This window comes from Martes martes (assembly GCF_963455335.1).
Source record: "Martes martes genome assembly, chromosome: 12".
NCBI lineage: Eukaryota > Metazoa > Chordata > Mammalia > Carnivora > Mustelidae > Martes > Martes martes.
In genome coordinates, this window is record NC_137900.1 from 46675644 (window position 1) to 46694710 (window position 19067).

The 19067-nt window shown below is 41.2% G+C and overlaps 1 protein-coding gene across 2 annotated transcripts in view; it reads left to right on the top strand.

The window, feature by feature from the left end:
- Window positions 1-19067, top strand: part of ADAMTSL1 (ADAMTS like 1) — a gene marked incomplete at its 3' end in the record, with an annotated part of 404822 nt that overhangs the window by 279833 nt on the left and 105922 nt on the right. For both annotated transcript variants that reach the window (XM_080819725.1, XM_080819726.1), the window contains one exon: window positions 16915-17042. In XM_080819725.1, the coding sequence (XP_080675851.1) occupies window positions 16915-17042 (128 nt within the window). The remainder of the gene's footprint in view (window positions 1-16914; window positions 17043-19067) is intronic.

Below are 19067 nucleotides of genomic sequence, written 5' to 3' on the forward strand. Positions count from 1 at the left end.
AGAGACTGTAGTCTGCATGGTTTTGCATAATCTGAACAGTATTAATATGGAAATATGGCAGAGTTCCAGAGTGGTACCCACTCCCAACTAAACATTTCTGCCCTGCCCACGTGTTCCCCATTACAGAAGTGTCAGGAAACCCTGAGGTCCTGTGGCATGCAACTACAGTTTGAAAAGCCCTACTGGAAAATGAATAAGTACCAAGAATAAACACCCTGTAGCATCCTACCTCCTATCACATCCAGGCCAATGAGGAAATCATCATCATTGTTATGGTTAACATTCAATGACCAGTCGCTTTGAGCTAGGTGCCGTTCTCAGTGTTTTATAGGTGTTCGTTTATTCATTTTGAGGTTACTATCCCAAATGTCCAGATGTTGAAATTGAAGCACAGAGATGTTAGATTAACTTGCCCCAAATCCCACACTTACTATGTAGTGGAGCTGGGATTTGAACCCAAGGAAGTCTGGTCCCAGGAACTATTTCTTTGTGTTGATTTTAACCTTAGTTTAATCCAAGGACTTGGCCATTATTTTAAAAAGAAGCCACTGGGGTCAGCTAGATCTAGCATAAATTAACATTCCGTCTTTTAGCCAGCTGGCTTGCAATCTGCGGGGCTTTCGTTTTTTTATTTGGCACATGTGTGTTAGGGAAAGCCTTTCTTCTATTTCCTTTCCTTCTACCTTTACGTGGACATCCCCAGCTATAAACATGCCTGGTGCTAGGCACACAACAGCTACTTGGGAAACACTGTAATTATGACATATGCATTTGCATCTCTGGGTGTGTTTACAGTGTTGATGGCTTGTGCACGTGTGCATCTGGAGACCTAGAGACCTAGACCACAAGCAGGCCAATGCTAAACGGTTCCTTGCTTTTCAGTTACTCTGCATAAACACGGAACACTTACTGGACCCTCCTGTACTTCACCACACTGAACTGTGATTCAGGCAGAGGCTAACTCCAGTGTGCCTTTAGATAAGGTGTAACACTGGCCCCCGAGTCTCACAAGTAACTCTTCCCCACACCTTATATCAGGAGGCTTGCATAATATGGACAGATATACGCTCCAGATTCCTACATCCAAACCCAAATTCAGAAGCAATACCTGTAAGGACACCACTGACTTCCTTGTAGAAAAGAAAATCCAGATTCTCTAAAATTGGCACCGGAAGTCAGATTACCAAATTGGGAAGAAAAGCTGGCTGAAGGGGGATCCTTTCTCTGAGAAAACCTAAATCCTGCTCATAGTCCCACACTGACACAGAAGTCCTGGCTCACTGTTCAACACTTCGGCCCAAGACTGAGCTGCCAGTGGACATAATATGCATAGCTCAGCTCATAAAAGGCTTAAAGCATTTAAACAAGACTTTCCTAAAGGTTGTGGGATTTTTCAAAGGAATGAAGGTGAACATGAAGAATCATACGAAACTGGATACTTTGAATATGTATCAGAAAATGCTGATTCTTTCTTAGGGGTGAAAAGTGGATCCAAGGTAATAGTCAACATGGAATCCTAGGGAAAGGGCTAATGCCAAGGAGTTTCTGCCTTTTAACCCTTAAGCCTGTCCCTGTTTTCCTTCTATTCTAGGCCTGCCTGATTTGTGCTGGTCATATCTGATGACCCCCTTGGTTAGGAAGAGCAGTCCGATGGCACAGCAGTTAACATAGAGGGCAGCCCACAGTTGTAGAAGGACACTAGGGCTAGAATCAGAGCAACTTAGGCTGGAATTCCAGTTCTGCCATTTCCTTTGAAGTGAGCCCACTTTAACCCCTCTGAACCTTGGTTTGCTCATTAGTTAAGTTACAAACAATTACACCTGCTCTGCAGAAGAGCAAGAATGTGAAAAACAGATAATATCTGTAACGTGGCTGGCACACGATGGATACTCGTACATCAGTATCTGTAATTATTGGCATATAGATAGGAGGTCATTATACCACAACACCTTCCAGGACATCACCAAGCAAGGAGCTCTATTTTCATTTTGCAGAACCTAGGAACAACCTATGCAGTTGTTCAAAGAGTTGAGATAGAAGGGCAGGTAGGAAAACTGTGTGATGGAGAATTAGCCTAAATCCACACAACAGGAAAGGGTTCTAATATTCTTATGACATTTTCTTTTTTGCTGTTGTTTCTGGTCTGGTAGAAAAGAGAAATCTGTATACTCTCCATGCTTATACTTCCCAGACAGTATTGGACAACTTTCCAAAGTGGCGTTGAATAGGAGATGAATTAAGGAGTACTTGGAAGGCTTTGGCATGGACAACACAGAGTATTTACAGATGGAAACTTCTCAGAATGGAAGAGAGAATCAAATGGGAAATGCCTCCAGGGTCAAGATCAGAACCACAGCTGTGAATAACGCTATATGTAAAAGTCATAAGCACATGAAATGCAGGCTCCAAGTTTGCAGAGACTATAAAAACTGGAAGCAGGACAGATAGGGAGAGAAGAGACCAGTTTCAGTTTGGTTTGGCTTATTTCCTTCATAGAAGTAATGGAAGTGGGAATGACAAATGTTTTTCCCAGTTGAAAATTGGAGGAAAGTTGGAGGAAAAGGGGCCATCTCAGTAAATACCTAAGCCTCGAGGGGGGAAAAAAAGTATTGAAGGTCAATATAAAGGTCACAAGAGCATCTGAGAACATGACATTGGCACAAGTGAGGGGGAAAAAAGTATTGAAGGTCAATATAAAGGTCACAAGAGCATCCGAGAACATGACATTGGCACAAGTGAGGCACTGACTATTCCTTGAAAGGTTAGGGGTTCTCGGAAGATCCCCTTCATGATTCATATATTCCTAGAAAAGTGGTCCTAGAAAAAGGCAGAGTTCTGAAAAAAGTTATACAGTTAACAGTTATATAAAGTTAACAGTTATATAAATGAGGAACTGAAACAAACCAGAAGTGAAAATTCTTCCATGTTCTAGGTCCAAGTCAGCAAACTTTTTTTGTCAAGGGCCAAATAATAAACATTTTAGGTATGTGCAGACCATCTCTACCGTCATTTCCACCATGATGGCCTAAAGGCAGTCACAGAAAGCACTTACAGGGCATGATGGTGCTCTAATAAAACTCTAGTGACAAAAGCAGGACCAGCTGACCAAAGTTTGAGCCCCCTTCCAGGTGAATTGGAAATCGAGTCAGAATCATTTCATGCAGAAGTTGATAGTTCAAAATGAATTACCCAGCTAGCAAATAAAAGTACACATATTAGCAAATTCAAGGTTTCGTGAGTTGCTGAAGAGACAGAAGTTGAAGAGTTTGGCAGAAGTATTAGGACAGGGTTAAGAATGTGTGGTCAGGTGGCCTCTCCCATTCCAAGAATATTTTCTATACTTCCACCTGAAGCAGTCATGAAGCTTCCAGCATCAAATAACTTTTGGTTGGCAATTACATTAAAAACAGCCAAGGTTATAAAAAGTTGCCCTAGCCAAATGGTGACATGAAACTCTTCTTGAACTTCAAATCTGTTCCCCCAAATATCTGTGCAAAACAAAACTCTCCCTTGCAAGTCTCTGGGCTACTGTAATTTTGGGTTTCAGAAAAAAAAAAAAAATCTTGCTCACAGTGGAGGTCTTCTCACAGCATTCTTTTTTTCTCCTCCAGCTTCAAGCTATTTAAAATCTAGAATATTCTTGTTAGTGATTATCCATTTCCCTGAGTAAATACAAACTTTGGCATAAATTACCCCCCACCAAAAATGAGGCCAAACCACATGCCTTCAAGCTATTTAAAATCCAGAATATTCTTGTTAGTGATTGTCCATTTCCCTGAGTAACTACAAACCTTGGCACAAATTACCCCCCATCAAAAATGAAGCCAAACCACATGCCTTGCTATTAGGCCCCAGCAGATGCCTGCATATGGTCAGTTTTTTTAAAGGTCAAAGGTCACTCCCCATTCCTGACTCCACCATGCACTAGCTGAGCAAGTTACTTCTCTGAGCTTTTGGTTCCTCTCTCAAAAGGGATAAAAATATCAATCTAATCACAGGACAGTGAGAATAAAATTATGGAAAGCTTATATGCTTGTCTAATTAACAGCCCCCACTGTCCCTTTGTGGTAGATTTGATGATCCTAATCTAAAAAATTCCTAGGTAGGAGAAACAAAAAAAGTTTGCATTTCAGGGTAAGTAAAAGCCCTCAGCATCTCCTCCTAGGAATTTGGAGCTGATGTTCTCTGCACAATTGCCTCTCACTTCACTTATTTGCTCGTAAGCTCACTTTTTTTCCTAATCTCATTCCTTTATTCTCTAATTATATGTTTTGTTTTGTTTTGTTTTGTTGGCATTGCAGGATCCTGACTTTTTTTTTTTTAAGGGTCCTAAGATTTCAGTATCTGTTTCATAGTGTTAAAGCAATTATGAAAATGTGTAGATGTACTTAGAAATTTCTGAGTCAGGATTAGAACTGAGCCGCTTGCCAACCCTTGTGCCATGCGGCCTCAGTCTCTGTTCCTATTTTCCATCCCCAGTGCTACCCCCAAGGTCAAGGTCCTAGGGCTCATTCCTTGCTCGCTAACACAGAAAACCCCTTGTCCCTCCCTCATGTGCCTGACTGATGTTTTATTCCTTGAAAGCTCCACATTTCTCAGTCCTTTACCCTTGTTGGAAGAATTCATCCCAAAATCCAGAGCACATCTGCTCAGACATGAAGAGTGAATGATGATGGTGACAGTCATGTCAATCACAGCAGCAACAACCTGTGCTTCCATAGCTCTGACCTCATCAGGCACTTGTTTACATTCTTTATTTGTTCATTCTGAGAGAGAGAGAGAGAGAATACATGCATAAGTGGGGGCAGAGACAGAAAGAATCATAAGCAGACTCCAGGCCCAATGTGGAGTCCAATGCAGGGCTCGATCTCATGTCCCTGAGAGCATGACCTGAGCTGAAACCAAGAGTCAGAAGCTGAACTGATTGAGCCACCCAGGCACCCATCATCTATACTGTTTTTCTTTCTTTCTTTCTTTCTTTCTTTCTTTCTTTCTTTCTTTCTTTCTTTCTTTCTTTCTTTCTTTCTTTCTTTTTAATTAACAGATAATGTATTATTTGTCCCAGGGTACAGGTCTGTGAATCATCAGGCTTACACATTTCACAACACTCACCATAGCACATACCCTCCCCAATGTCCATCACCCAGGCACCTATTTCTCCCCCTTCACCCTCCAGCAATCCTCAGTTTGTTTCGTGAGATTAAGAGTCTCTTATGGTTTGTCTCCCTCCCCAGTCCCATCTTGTTTCCTTTTCTCCCTCCCTTCCCCTCAATGACTCTCTACCCTGCCTCTCAAATTCCTCATATCAAAGAGATCATTGATAATTGTCTTTCTCTGATTGATTTATTTCGCTTAGCATGATACCATCTAGTTCCATCCATGTCATTGCAAATGGGAAGATTTCATTTTATTTGATGGCTGCGTAGTATTCCACCGTGTATATATACCACATCTTCTTTATCCATTCATCTGCTGAGGGACATCTAGGTTCTTTCCACAGTTTGGCTATTGTGGATATTGCTGCTATAAACATTGGGGTGCATGTGCCCCTTCAGATCATTACATTTGTGTCTTCAGGATGAGTACCCTGTAGTGCAATTGCTGGGTCATCATAGGATAGCTCTATTTTCAACTTTTTGGGGAACTCCCATACTGTTTTCCAAAGTGGTTGCACCAGCTTGCATTCCCACCAACAGTGTAGGAGGGTTCCCCTTTCTCCACATCCTTGCCAACATCTGTCATTTCCTGACTTATTAATTTTAGCCATTCTGACTAGTGTGAGGTGGTATCTCACTGTGGTTTTGATTTGTATTTCCCTGATGCCAAGTGATGGTGAGCACTTTTTCATGTGTCTGTTGGCCGTTTGGATGCCTTCTTTGTGGAAATGTCTGTTCATGTCTTCTGCCCATTTCTTTATTGGATTATTTGTCCTTTGAGTGTTGAGTTTGATAAGTTCTTTATAGATTTTGGATACTAGTCCTTTATCTGATACGTCATTTGCAAATATCTTCTCCCATTCTGTTGGTTGTCTTTTGGTTTTGTTGACTGTTTCTTTTACTGTGCAAAAGCATTTGATCTTGAGGAAGTCCCAAGAGTTCATTTTTTCCCTTGCTTCCTTTGCCTTTGGCAATGTTTCTAGGAAGAAGTTGCTGCTGCTAAGGTCAAAGAGGTTGCTGCCTGTGTTCTCAAGGATTTTGATGGATTCCTGTCTCATATTGACATCTTTCATCCATTTTGAGTCTATTTTTTGTGTGTGGTATAAGGAAATGGTCTAGTTTCATTCTTCTGCATGTGACTGTCCAATTTTCCCAACACCATTTGTTGAAGAGACTTTTTTCCATTGGACATTCTTTCCTGCTTTGTTGAAGATTAGTTGACCATAGAGTTGAGGGTCCATTTCTGTGCTCTCCATTTTGTTCCATTGATCTATGTGTCTGCTTTTGTGCCAGAACCATACTGTCTTTATGATTACAGCTTTGTAATAGAGCTTGAAGTCTGGAATTGTGATGCCACCAACTTTGGCTTCCTTTTTCAACATTACTCTGGCTATTCAGGGTATTTTTCATTCCATATAAATTTGGGGATTATTTCTTTGAAAAAAGTTGGTGGTATTTTGATGGAGATTACATTAAACGTGTAGATTGCTTTAGGTAGCATAGACATTTTCACAATATTTGTTCTTCCAATCCATGAGCATGGTTCCATTTCTTTGTGTCTTCCTCAATTTCTTTCATGAGTACTTTATAGTTTTCTGAGTACAGATTCTTTGCCTCTTTGGTTAGGTTTATTCCTAGGTATCTTATGGTTTTGGGTGCAATTGTAAATGGGATCAACTTCTTAATTTCTCTTCTGTCTTGGTGTTGGTGTGTAGAAATGCAACTGGTTTCTGTACATTGATTTTATATTCTGACACTTTACTGAATTTCTGTATGAGGTCTAGCAGTTTTGGAGTGGAGTCTTCTGGATTTTCCACATAAGGTATCATATCATCTACAAAGAGTGAGAGTTTGACTTCTCCTTGTCAATTCAGATGCCTTTTATTTCTTTTTATTGTCTGATTGCTGAGGCTAGGACTTCTAGTACTATGTTGAATAGCAGTGGTGATAGTGGAGAGCCCTGCTGTGTTCCTGACCTTGAGGGAAAACCTCTCAGTTCTTCCCCACTGAGAATGATATTCGCTGTGGGTTTTTCATAGATGGCTTTGATGATATTGAGGTATGTACCCTCTATCCCTACACTTTGAAGAGTTTTGACCAAGAAAGGATACTGTACTTTGTCAGTTGTTTTTTTAGTATCTATTGAGAGTATCATATTGTTCTTGCCCTTTTATTAATGTGTTGTATCACATTAGTGGATTTGCAGATGTTGAACCAAACTTGCAGCCCCAGAATAAATCCCACATGGTCATGGTGAATCATCCTTTTAATGTACTGTTGGATCCTATTGGTTAGTATTTTGGGGAGAATTTTTGCCTCTGTGTTCATCAAGAATATTGGCCTGTAATTCTCCTTTTGGGTGAGGTTTTTGTCTGGTTTGGGGATCAAGGTAATGTTGGCCTCATAAAATGAGTTTGGAAGTTTTCCTTCCATTTCTATTTTTTGGAAGAGTTTCAGGAGAAGAGGTATTAATTCTTCTTTCAATGTTTAGTAGAATTCCCCTGGGAAGCCATCGGGCCCTGAACTCTTGTTTTTTGGGAGATTTTTGATAACTGCTTCAATCTCCTTACTCATTATGGGTCTGTTCAGGTTTTCTACTTCTTCTTGGTTCAGTTTTGGTAGTTTATACGTCTCTAGCAATGCATCCATTTCTTCCAGATTGTCAGTTTTGCTGGTGTATGGTTGCTCATAATTTGTTCTTATAATAGTTTGTATTTCCTTGGTGTTGGTTGTGACCTCTCCTGTTGCATTCATGATTTTATTAATTTGGGTCCTTTCTCTTTTCTTTTTGATAAGGCTGGCCAAGGGTTTATCAGTCTTATTAATTCTTTCAAAGAACCAACTCCTAGTTTCGTTGATCTGTTCTACTGTTCTTTTTGTTTCTATTTCATTGATTTCTGCTCTGATCTTTATGATTTCTCTTCTCCTGCTGGGTTTAGGCTTTCTTTGCTGTTGTTTCTCCAGCCCCTTCAGGTGTAGGGTTAGGTTGTACTTGAGACCTTTCTTGTTTCTTGAGGGAAGACTTGTATTGCTATATACTTTCCTCTCAGGACTGCCTTTGCTGTGTCCCAAAGATTTTGAACAGTTGTACTTTTGTTTTCATTTGTTTCCATGAATTTTTTTAAATTCTTCTTTAATTTCCTGGTTGACCCATTCATTCTTTAGTAGGATGCTCTTTAGCCTCCATGTATTTTAGTTCTTTTCAACTTTCCTCTTCTGGTTGAGTTTTAGTTTCAAAGCATTGTGGTCTGAAAATATGCAGGAAATGATCCCAGTCTTTTGGTACTGGTTGAGACCTGATTTGTGACCCAGGATGTGATCTATTCTGAAGAAGGTTCCATGCATATACAATTGTGTATTCTGTTGCTTTGGGATGGAATGTTCCGAATATATCTGTGAGGTCCATCTGGTCCAGTGTGTCATTTAAGGCCTTTATTTCCTTGTTGATCTTTTGCTTGGATGATCTGTGCATTTCAGTGAGGGGGGCTGTTAAAGTCCCCTACTATTATCGTATTGTTGTTGATGTGTTTCTTTGATTTTGTTATTAATTGGGCTGCTCCCATGTTAGGGGCATAGACATTTAAAATTGTTAGGGACACCTGGGTGGCTCAGTGGGTTAAAACTTCTGCCTTTGGCTCAGGTCATGGTCCCAGGGTCCTGGGATTGAGTTCCGCATTGGGCTCTCTGCTTGGTGGGGAGCCTGCTTCCTCCTCTCTCTCTGCCTGCTTCTCTGCCTACTTGTGATCTCTGTCAAATAAATAAATAAAATCTAAAAAATAAATAAAAAATAAAATAAAATTGTTAGATCATCTTGTTGGACAGACCATTTAAGTATGATATAGTGTCCATCGTCCTGTCTTATTATAGTCTTTGGCTTAAAATCTAATTTATCTGTTATAAGGATTGCCACCCTAGCTTTCTTTTGATGTCCATTAGCATGGTAAATTGATTTCCACCACCTCACTTTAAATCTGGAGGTGTCTTTGGGTCTAAAATGAGTTTCCTGTAGACAGCATACCTATGGGTCTTGTTTTTTTATCCATTCTGATACCCTGTATCTTTTGATTGGGGCATTTAGCCCATTTACATTCAGGGTAACTATCAAAAGATATGAATTTAGTGCCATTGTATTGTCTGTAAGATGACTGTTACTGTATATTGTCTCTGTTTCTTTCTGGTCTGTTACTTTCAGACTCTCTCTTTGCTTAGACCCCTTTCAATATTTCCTGTAGGGCTGGTTTGGTGTTTGCATATTCTTTTAGTTTTTGTTTGTCATAGAAGCTTTTTATCTCTCCTTCTATTTTCAATGACAGCCTAGCTGGATATAGTATTCTTTGCTGCATATTTTTCTCATTCAGTGCTCTGAATATATCACACCAGTCCTTCCTGGCCTGCCAGGTCTCTGTAGATTGGTCTGCTGCCAATCTAGTATTTCTACCACTGTATGTTACAGACCTGTTGTCCCGATCTGCTTTCAGGATTTTCTCTTTGTCACTGAGACTTGTAAGTTTTACTATTAGATGATGGGGTGTGGGCCTATTTTTATTGATTTCGAGGGGGTTTCTCTGTGCCTCCTGGATTTTGATGCTTGTTCCCTTTGCCAAATAAAGGAAATTCTGTGCTGTAATTTGCTCCAATATACCTTCTGCCCCTCTCTTTCTTCTTCTTCTTCTGGGATCCCTATTATTCTAATATTGTTTTAACTTACAGTGTCACTTATTCCTTGAATTCTCACCTCTTGGTTCAGTAGTTGTTTGTCTCTTTTTGCTGAGCTTCTTTATTCTCCATCATTTGGTCTTCTATATCACTGATTCTCTCTTCTGCGTCATTTATCCTAGCAGTAAGAGCCTCCATTTTTTATTGTACCTCATTACTAGCTTTTTTTTATTTCAACTTGGTTAGCTTTTAGTTCATTTCTCCAGAAAGGGATTCTCTAGTATCTTCCATGCTTTTTTCAAGCCCAGCTAGCACCTTCATAATCATCATTCTGAACTCTAATTCTGACATATTAGTAACGTCCATATTGATTAGGTCCCTAGCCATCAGTACTGCCTCTTGTTCTTTTGTGTGTGTGTGTGGTGAGTTTGCCATTTTATCCAGATAAGAATAGATGAATGAGAGAACAAAATACTAAAAGGGTAGTAACGACCCCAGAAAAATATACACTTGCGGAAAGTGGTTGATTTTCTGTTCCTAGAATTGCTGCTCTTCCTCTCTTCTATCTCCTGTTGAGTTTGCAGGTGTTCAGAATGGTTTGATAACCATCTAGCTGAGCTCCTGGGACCTGATGATATTTAGGTCTCTTCCACTGCCGCCATCTTGCTCCTGCCCCCACCCCCATCATCTGTATTCTTTAAATATGTGAGCTTAAGTGTAATACCCACAAAAATCCTAGACAGGTGCTATAATTCTCCTCATTCTATAGATAATGAAACTGTGACACTGAGGTAAATGACTTGCCCAAAGCTACCAAGTGACTGAGTGGTAAAGCTGGGGTTGGGACTGTGACAGTTTACCTCCAGCATCTGAGCTTTTAACAACAGTGCTGTATTGTCAGTAGGGTCATTTTGAGCTTCACTGCTCTGAAGGTAACTCAACAAGTTTCTATTTAGCATGCCAGCTCTGTGCAGAATACTCAGGAAGGAACTGTGAAAGAAGCAAAAGAGTCCCAGCCCTTGCAGTACTATTTTCCAATCTAACTAAAGAAATGAGACATTGTTGAGTTGAAAGCATTTTGTAGCGCAGCTCAGAACAACTCTGGAGGATCAGGAAAGGGAGAAATTCTCATGGACCATAACACAGGAGGTAGAACTTGACTCATTCTTAATGGAATGGGAAAATTGGGAAGGATAGATGGGAGGAGCAAGAGCATGAATTCATCCCCAAGCTAATGACAAGGAGAATCAAAGAGGCCACCTTGACTTTGATAAACAAGTTAATGTTGGGATCTGGGATAGGTAATTTTGCAAAGATGAGAGGAAGATACTATTCTAAAGAGGAGGGACGTGCCTATGATTTCCAGCACCCAGTCCTGTGTTGGGACCTAAAATAGATTTAAGAATGCATGCTTGTCAGGTCGGAAGGCCTGAGACAGTACAACATCATGACCCATGTAGCAGATGCATATTTCTGTGTCCAGAGCTTTAAAATTTCCTCTTGAAAAGGAGGAGTTCCAAGATGGTAACATAAGTGAGCACCACTTGCATCATTTCAAAAAATACTAATTTCTTAGCTGAAGTTTATATTGAAACTTTTTTTTTTTATTTAGAAAACAGTAAGAATGGGTCAATATACCCCTTTATTTATCCTTATAAGAACTGTCTGAGGTCAGTATTATCCTCCATTTGCAGAAAGAACTTAGAGGTCCAGAGTTGAAAATCTTACCCAAGACCTCCACATGTCTCTGTCACTCTTGACTGAAGTCAGAAACATTCCTCTCCACAGCAGCTTCACGTGGTTGGTCATGGAGGTCACTTTGAGAAACAGGCCTACACAAGACAGGGATGGTCATCGTTGAGCCAGGGATTCAGAGGATATCCTGATGCCACCCCGCTCACTGAATTGCTAGAGACTTTCCTTTAGACACCCAGAGCGGCCTCCTTTCAACTAAGGGTACTTTCTCACTATACATTACAAATGCAGATGAGGCAATTTCACCTCAAAGAGCTAATACTTGGTAGGACTGACCCCTAGCACTTTCTCTGAATCCTACTCATAAGGTGGACAAGGGCTGTACTTACGTAACTAAAACAATTATTTGCACTCTCAGCTGTTCCTTCTTTTCTAGAATGCTGGAGAAGACATGCTGTCCCAAAGAAGCTCACAAGTAAAGGCCATCAGAAAAGCAAAACTCTTTTATTTTCTAGCTAACTGTATGAGCAAAGAAATAAAGCAGTAGGTTTTATTTCAGTAAACCAAAGGGGAAGTGGGGTATGGGTATGGGAGAAAAGCAGCTAGTATTAATATTCCTAATGTGACCACAGGACCATTTTCTGTGTAGGCCTTAATTATGCCCCATTCCATGTCCCCTCATTCTCTGATTCTTTAAATTCCAAAACAACCCCAGAGAAATCTTTCTGGTTTTGCTTGGAAAGCAGCACTATAGTTCTGTGTCTGTGCATTCTAAAACAGGCCTGTCAAATCCAAAAACAAAATACAAGTTGACAGAAATCAGCTACTAACAAATTAAGTTAAATTAATAGAGCAGACGCCTGAAATACAAAGAAAACTTTTTTTTTTCCCATGAATCTCTCTCCCTAGATAGCAAGCTAGATAGAGAGACTAAAGCTGACCTCAGGCTTCACAGCAAAGCCCTTTCTTTTGCCTTGTCATGTTTCCTAGAGAGCCCTGCATGGGAACCCTCTTCAGAACTACTGCTCCCCCTGGTGGCAACCTCCAAACCCCAGCTACCAAAGTTGAGGACATACTAAAAGACATAATAAATTGGAAAAAAAAGAGTGCTAGACCAAGAATCTCTATTTCAGATTCCAACTCTGCAACCAAATAACACTGTACCTCCTTGAGCTGCAGAGTTCGGTTTTATGAGTGTAAATCATTTGTAAGTATATGCAAATTCAGATTTTGTCCCATGTAGGTTTTGTCCCTTAATACTTAAGACTGTTTTTATGAAGGCAAATACTTTATCATCTCTATCTTTGTATATATGTTACATAGAATAAAAGAACATGCAAATGATAAATCTAGGTCTAGGTTCGTTCCTTTCCACTCTCACTATTCCCATCCTAGTTCAGCCTTGTGTGGCTTTTAGCCTGGTGTGACGGCTCTCCTTCTCTTCATCACCTTTGTGGGAATCTTTTCTGAGCTTCAGACCTGCTCAGAAAGCATTATGCCTCACTCAGTAGCATCCGTTAAGTGGTGCAGCTACAAAAGCTATTCCTCCCACCTTAAAAAATGGGTGGTTCAGGCCCACTGTCGGGAGCGGGTTCTATACCTCCTACCTGAGATCAAACAGATATAGTAGTTCTATGAGGCAGGAGAGGAATGATCTGAATGTGGAGATCTAATAAATTGTTGGAGGGCTACAGAGAATTGGCCAATAACATACTCCCCTCTCTTCCTTTCTGACAATCTTTACCACTCCCATCCTTCCTCACATTTAATTCTTCCTTCAGGGTGTCCAACATTACCAACAAAAGCATCACTGGAAATGCCAGAAGATGGTATGGAAATTCCTGATATACCTTATTTTCACAGCTTCCTCTGCTGAGTAGGAAAACCTACTTCAGCTGAGTTTTAGACGTGGATAAGCTGAAATATAAGAAGGTGAAGGGATTTGCCAGTGGTGACCACTTAAGCAATAGCAGGACCAAAATAAAGTTCAGAAGACTGGTCTTCTAGCCTCCTGGTCCAAATGTTCAATTCAAGAAACCTTTCTGTAGGGAAGAGAGAGACGGTGCAGGTTTTAGGGAAGCAGGCATCCCAATGGACTTGGGAATTTGGCATATTCTAATCCCTGCCTTTTGAGTGCAATAAAACTGAATAACAATGGACTAAACTCAATCCTCATGAGTAGTCAGTTCTATTGATATTTGATTAAGCCTGCTTTTATTATTGCTGTTTGGAAATCATTATGGAGGCATACATGTTCTGGGACACCATCATGATTTAAATCATAGTCAATTTTTAATTTTTTTTAATCTGAAACAGCCTGAATACCTGAAGAGATTTAGCAATGATAATATAGTTGTGTCTGTTAAGATTCTTTTTTAAGATAATGACATTGAGGGCGCCTGGGTGGCTCAGTGGGTTAAAGCCTCTGCCTTCGACTCAGGTCATGATCCCAGGGTCCTGGAATCGAGTTCCGCATCGGGCTCTCTGCTCCACGGGGAGCCTGCTTCCTCCTCTCTCTCTCTCTGCCTGCCTCTCTGCCTGCTTGCGATCTCTGTCTGTCAAATAAATAAATAAAATCTTTAAAAAAAAAAAAAAAAGATAGTGACATTGATGAAGTCTTAGAATATAAGTGAGGTTCGGTGGGGTGAGGTCCGGAGCCGATGACCAAGAAAGAATTCTTGAGACATCTTTGGTGCAAAATGGTGGTTTATTAAAGCATGGGGACAGGACCTGTGGGCAGAAAGAGCTGCTGCCCCGGGGCTGTGACGAGTGGTCCATTATATGCTTGCAAGTTGAGAGGGGGTCAGGGATGGCAGTAAGTCTCTCAGGAATTTTGGAAGCAAGGTTTCCAGGACCTTGAGGGGCTAGCTACTGTTAGGTAAAGGGTTATTCATTACTAGTAATAAAACCTTTGTCATGAGACCCTTTAGAGTGGACCATATGCTTGGGAATGATTGTCAGCACTATCTTGGAGGGTTTAGAGATAAATTTTCCAAAGGAATTGCTGAAGTAGACTTATAGGATCCTGGTTGGGGATAGGGGTCGGTCAGGCTAGGATTGCCGTTTGACATAGCAAAGCTTTAAGGTGGGGGTAGTTGAGTCCCTAGAGGAATGTCACTCTGCCTGTTTTAAGGGCTTGTCAGTGGTTAAGGAAATTTGATAACTTTTCTTCTGCCTCTGTTTCCCACATCAACATTGTTACCTATTATATAGTTTACCAAAGATAAGAAGTGAGTATTGTCATCTTTCTTTTATTAGCTTCTTTGAAATAGCCTAACATGTAATTGTTTGAGAAAATTCACTTAGCATTTAATGGATGTGTGAATGAATGAGTGGATGAGTTCTACCGCAGTCTCTCATGGCCTCTTTCCCAACCCTAACGAAACTTCAGCGCTAGTTCAGTGCCCCAAAAAATTGACTCTCCTCAGCAATTGTGGTGATGGTGTGGAATGGTACCGAATCAAACACAGACCATCCAGAAACTTCCCTTTAGCTGGGGTTTTCTGTTTCCTTCCCCATTTTTACCAGAACTGCAGAGTAGATTGAAGATTGATACATGTAAGTCTTGTTTTTCCCTCTTTCTTGCCTTCCCTCTGCCAGGAGGTAAGAGTAAGAAATGCAGTCAGTTCAAGGCCAAAAATGGAGCCAAGGAAGCATGATCCAATGCCAGATTGGCTGCTTACCTCAGAATAACTAAAAGCTGATGAGAATCAGTGCCAGAATGTCAATAACATAGAGTCTGGAGAGGACCCGATAGTGAGGAAGGGAAAGAATTGTACAGTGAGGAGAACATGTTGCTGGGGCAGGAGGTCTGACTCCTAGTCTGAATTTCACCACCAAGTCTCATGAGTCCTGACATTTTCATGCTTTCCCTCCCCACCCCAACCTTTCCTGAAAAATGACCGCCGTTTCCAGCTTATGTCCTGTGGGTGGATGTTGACATGATATTAGGTGAACAGATCTTTTGGCCTTGTGAAACTAGGGAGGTAGGAATTATCCCAAAGATGGAAATGACTGATTCTGGAAGCCTCTAAGCCACCTGTAAGGCATTGCTGTACTGTCGAATGGTTTGCTGACCAATGCACTGGATATCTGAGCTTCCTGTCCTGTCCTTCTGGATTCCCACCTCCACCTATACAATCCAGTTGTCATCAGCCTCACCAAGTCACTGAGACATAAGTTTAAGTCCTCATTAGTCACTAATCTGCTTAACTGCCATGAGGTAGCTAGTGGTTCTTGGAAATGGCATAAATCCAAAAAAGAACAAAGGGAAGACTAAGATTGGAGTGGGTTTTGAAGCTCTTGCTAGGCACTCACAATGTGATGCTTATAATTCTTTTCAGGGAAGGCAAAATATTGGAACTAGATGGTGATTACTCTGGAATTTTCTACCATTGTCTTGAAGGGCAGGTTTTGACTTTATTTTACCGACCTTTTTTTTTTTTTTTAAAGATTTTATTTATTTATTTTACAGAGAGAGATCACAAGTAGGTGGAGAGGCAGGCAGAGAGAGAGAGAGAGAGACAGGAGGAAGCAGGCTCCCCACTGAGCAGAGAGCCCATTGCGGGGCTCGATCCCAGGACCCCAGGATCATGACCTGAGCCGAAGGCAGAGGCCCCAACACACTGAGCCATCCAGGTGCCCCTTTACTGACCTTTTCTACAAAGAGTCCTTTATTAAGTATTATGGGAAACAATAAGATCTGAGTTTTATACCCCATGGATGGATATATGTATGACTACCTAGAATTGAGAGGTAGTTAGACATAGGATTTCCTTCAAACGTATGCATCAGTATCCTCTCCTCAATATTTGACTCTTGGCTTACTCTCACACAACTCCAGGCCTTTACTCCAGATGCTTTTCTCCATGTCTGGAAACCCTGCCTACTTTCCACCACCCAACAAAACTCTACCCCTCCTTCCTTTTCCTTAAGAAGTCTTTCCCAAATCCACCTGCACCATTCATTCCAGCATCTCCTCTCATCCATGATGTGGGTGTTATATGTATTCAGCAGACATATACTGTCTACTCCAACGGGCATTTTTAGATCAAGTAATCAACAAGCTGCACAGGCAATCAAAAACCTCATTTGGGGCTGCTAGCAGAATCCCATCAATCAAAGTGGCAATAGAGCCTGGGTTCCTGAGTGTCACTGTGGCTGGTTTGTCTCTGTTTTAAAAACAGGGTTCCAGGGGCACCTGGGTGGCTCAGTTAAGCTCCAACTCTTAATCTCAGCTCAGGTCTTGATCTCAGGGTCATGAGTTTAAGCCCCATGTTGGGGATAGAGGGTACCTTAAATATAAAAATAAAAATAAAACAAGGTTCCTTCCTGCCTTACCAGTATTGAATGACAGAAAGGAGTCAACTGACCTGATTAGGTCTCTCTTTCTTTTCTGTTGCTCCAGGATTCTTCTGCAGCCAGATGATTCCTTACAGATCCTAGCACCAGTGGAAGCTGATGTGGGTTTCTACACTTGTAATGCCACAAATGCCTTGGGCTATGACTCTGTCTCCATTGCCGTCACGTTAGCAGGTAACATGAAAATTCTGTGTGGTTCGATTTGGAGTGACACCATGGGTGCCTAAGATTTGCCAAGCAAGTCCAGGAACACCTAGATAAAAAAGATTCATACACTACCTTCAGAGAGGTTATAGCCTATAATTATAGTTAAGTGGAGATGAAGTATAATAGGAGGTAGAATGAAATACATGGTATAAATGATAACCTAACAGTGTGCACAGACATTCATTTCATCTGGGAGATTTTAGAGTCAGAATGAGTGGGTTTTGTTGAGCAGAGATGGGGCAATATTCCAGGAAGACAGAGCGACATGAGCAAAGGAGTTGTGTACAAGTAATTAACGTGTTCGGGAACATGAGTTGTGACCTGGGATTTTGAGTGCTCATTTGGGATCCTATCATTTTCTCCTTGTTACATGTGTTGTGAAGAAGTCTTGAAGACCCACGGGTCATTGGAAATCCTCAGTCATGGTTTGGAGCAGGAGTGTTCTTCTCTCCGGTTCTGTTTTATGTCAACCTCTTGCTCTGACACACCTGCCCACACTTTCCCTTTATCCGTAAAGTTAGGCAAACATTCTGCACATGGTGATTTACGAAAACTGCTGTATAAAGTACAGTGTCTCCCAAGATTGTGGTCTTGTCATCATGTACTTTATAAAAAACCTCTCAACACAGGACACAAATCCTTTCCTTCAAAACGAGAAGAGACCTAGGTACCAACTGTACCAGTGCCCTCATTTCTGAGAGGCCAGGTCCTGTAACCTGAGGTCATGTAACCACTCAGCTAGTCATGGAGGTAAGAAGGGAACTGAGGCCTCCTGACTCCTAGCTCATTGTTCCTTCCATTTCCCCAACGATCCTACCGAAGTAGGATCCTCTTTATCAGATCTGGCCCATGCAGTCTTTCTGGCGGTACGTTGCATGTGTTTGTCTTTATTCTTTTCAATTGCTGCTCCCATCAGATGATTCAGTAAATGCTAGAAAAGCCAACGTCACCCCACACTGACCTCGTCGGTCCATGCTGGGATTATGTTGTCACACTGTTCTCTAGTCACACATGCTACTCCCTTGCATATCTGTTTAGCAACAGCATTTCTGCCCCCATGACCTAAGGCTGATCTGGAAAGGGACCTTTAGCAAGAGGCTTTCCAGGGAAGATGAAAGTCAGCAGTGAATAAGGCAAGCTAAGATCACCCTGGGGTGGATTAAAGACTGATATTATTAATGCCTATTTTTTTGAGCAGAACATTTGCTTTCCTCCTAATGTATTCCAGTTACAGTCTTCATTCCCCTCTTTATACAGAGTCCAGATGCTCAGCACCAATCTCTTAAAAGCTCTTCTGCCTTCCACACTCCAACCTGCCTTTCGCAAGGGCACTGCTGACATCCTTCCAATAGCTGGCAAACAATGGCTCTTAGAGGATTAAGTCTCTTATTTATATTTATCCAGATATGGTTCAGCTCCATCACAGACTGAATACCCTTGTTCACCTGAATTTAATACGATTAATGGAAACCTGTCTGGAATTAAGTAAGGCAATTGTAACATCAAACTTGTCTTCAGCTCTTTGAAGAAGACCTAGTGGAGGCTGCCAAAGTGTTCAAAGCCAGAAAAGAGAGAGCAGCCAACGAGGCACCGGGTAATGGGAGGAAAGGGGCTGACCGATGAAGTAGATCACAAATACCACACCTAGGACCTAGGGGACTGGGTCCTTGTACTTCAGTGCTGGGCTTTGTTCAGGTCTGCTGATGAATCTAGTGGTCCCACTAAAAATTAAGTCTCAAAATGTGTTTTAATATATTGCTTTGCGATTGGATTTGTGTCTTTACCTGGGATTATCATCTACACCTGTGGCATATCAGCTACTGTTCTAAGCATACCCTCCACCAAGTACCGTGGGACATTTAGCAATAAATAAGGCCTGAATTTTGTGCTCCATAATGCATACAGACTAGTCAAGGCAACCGAGGCAAACAGGACTACCTAGAATGGAAAGATAGTAATAGTTTCCTTCAAATGTATACATCAAGGTCCTTT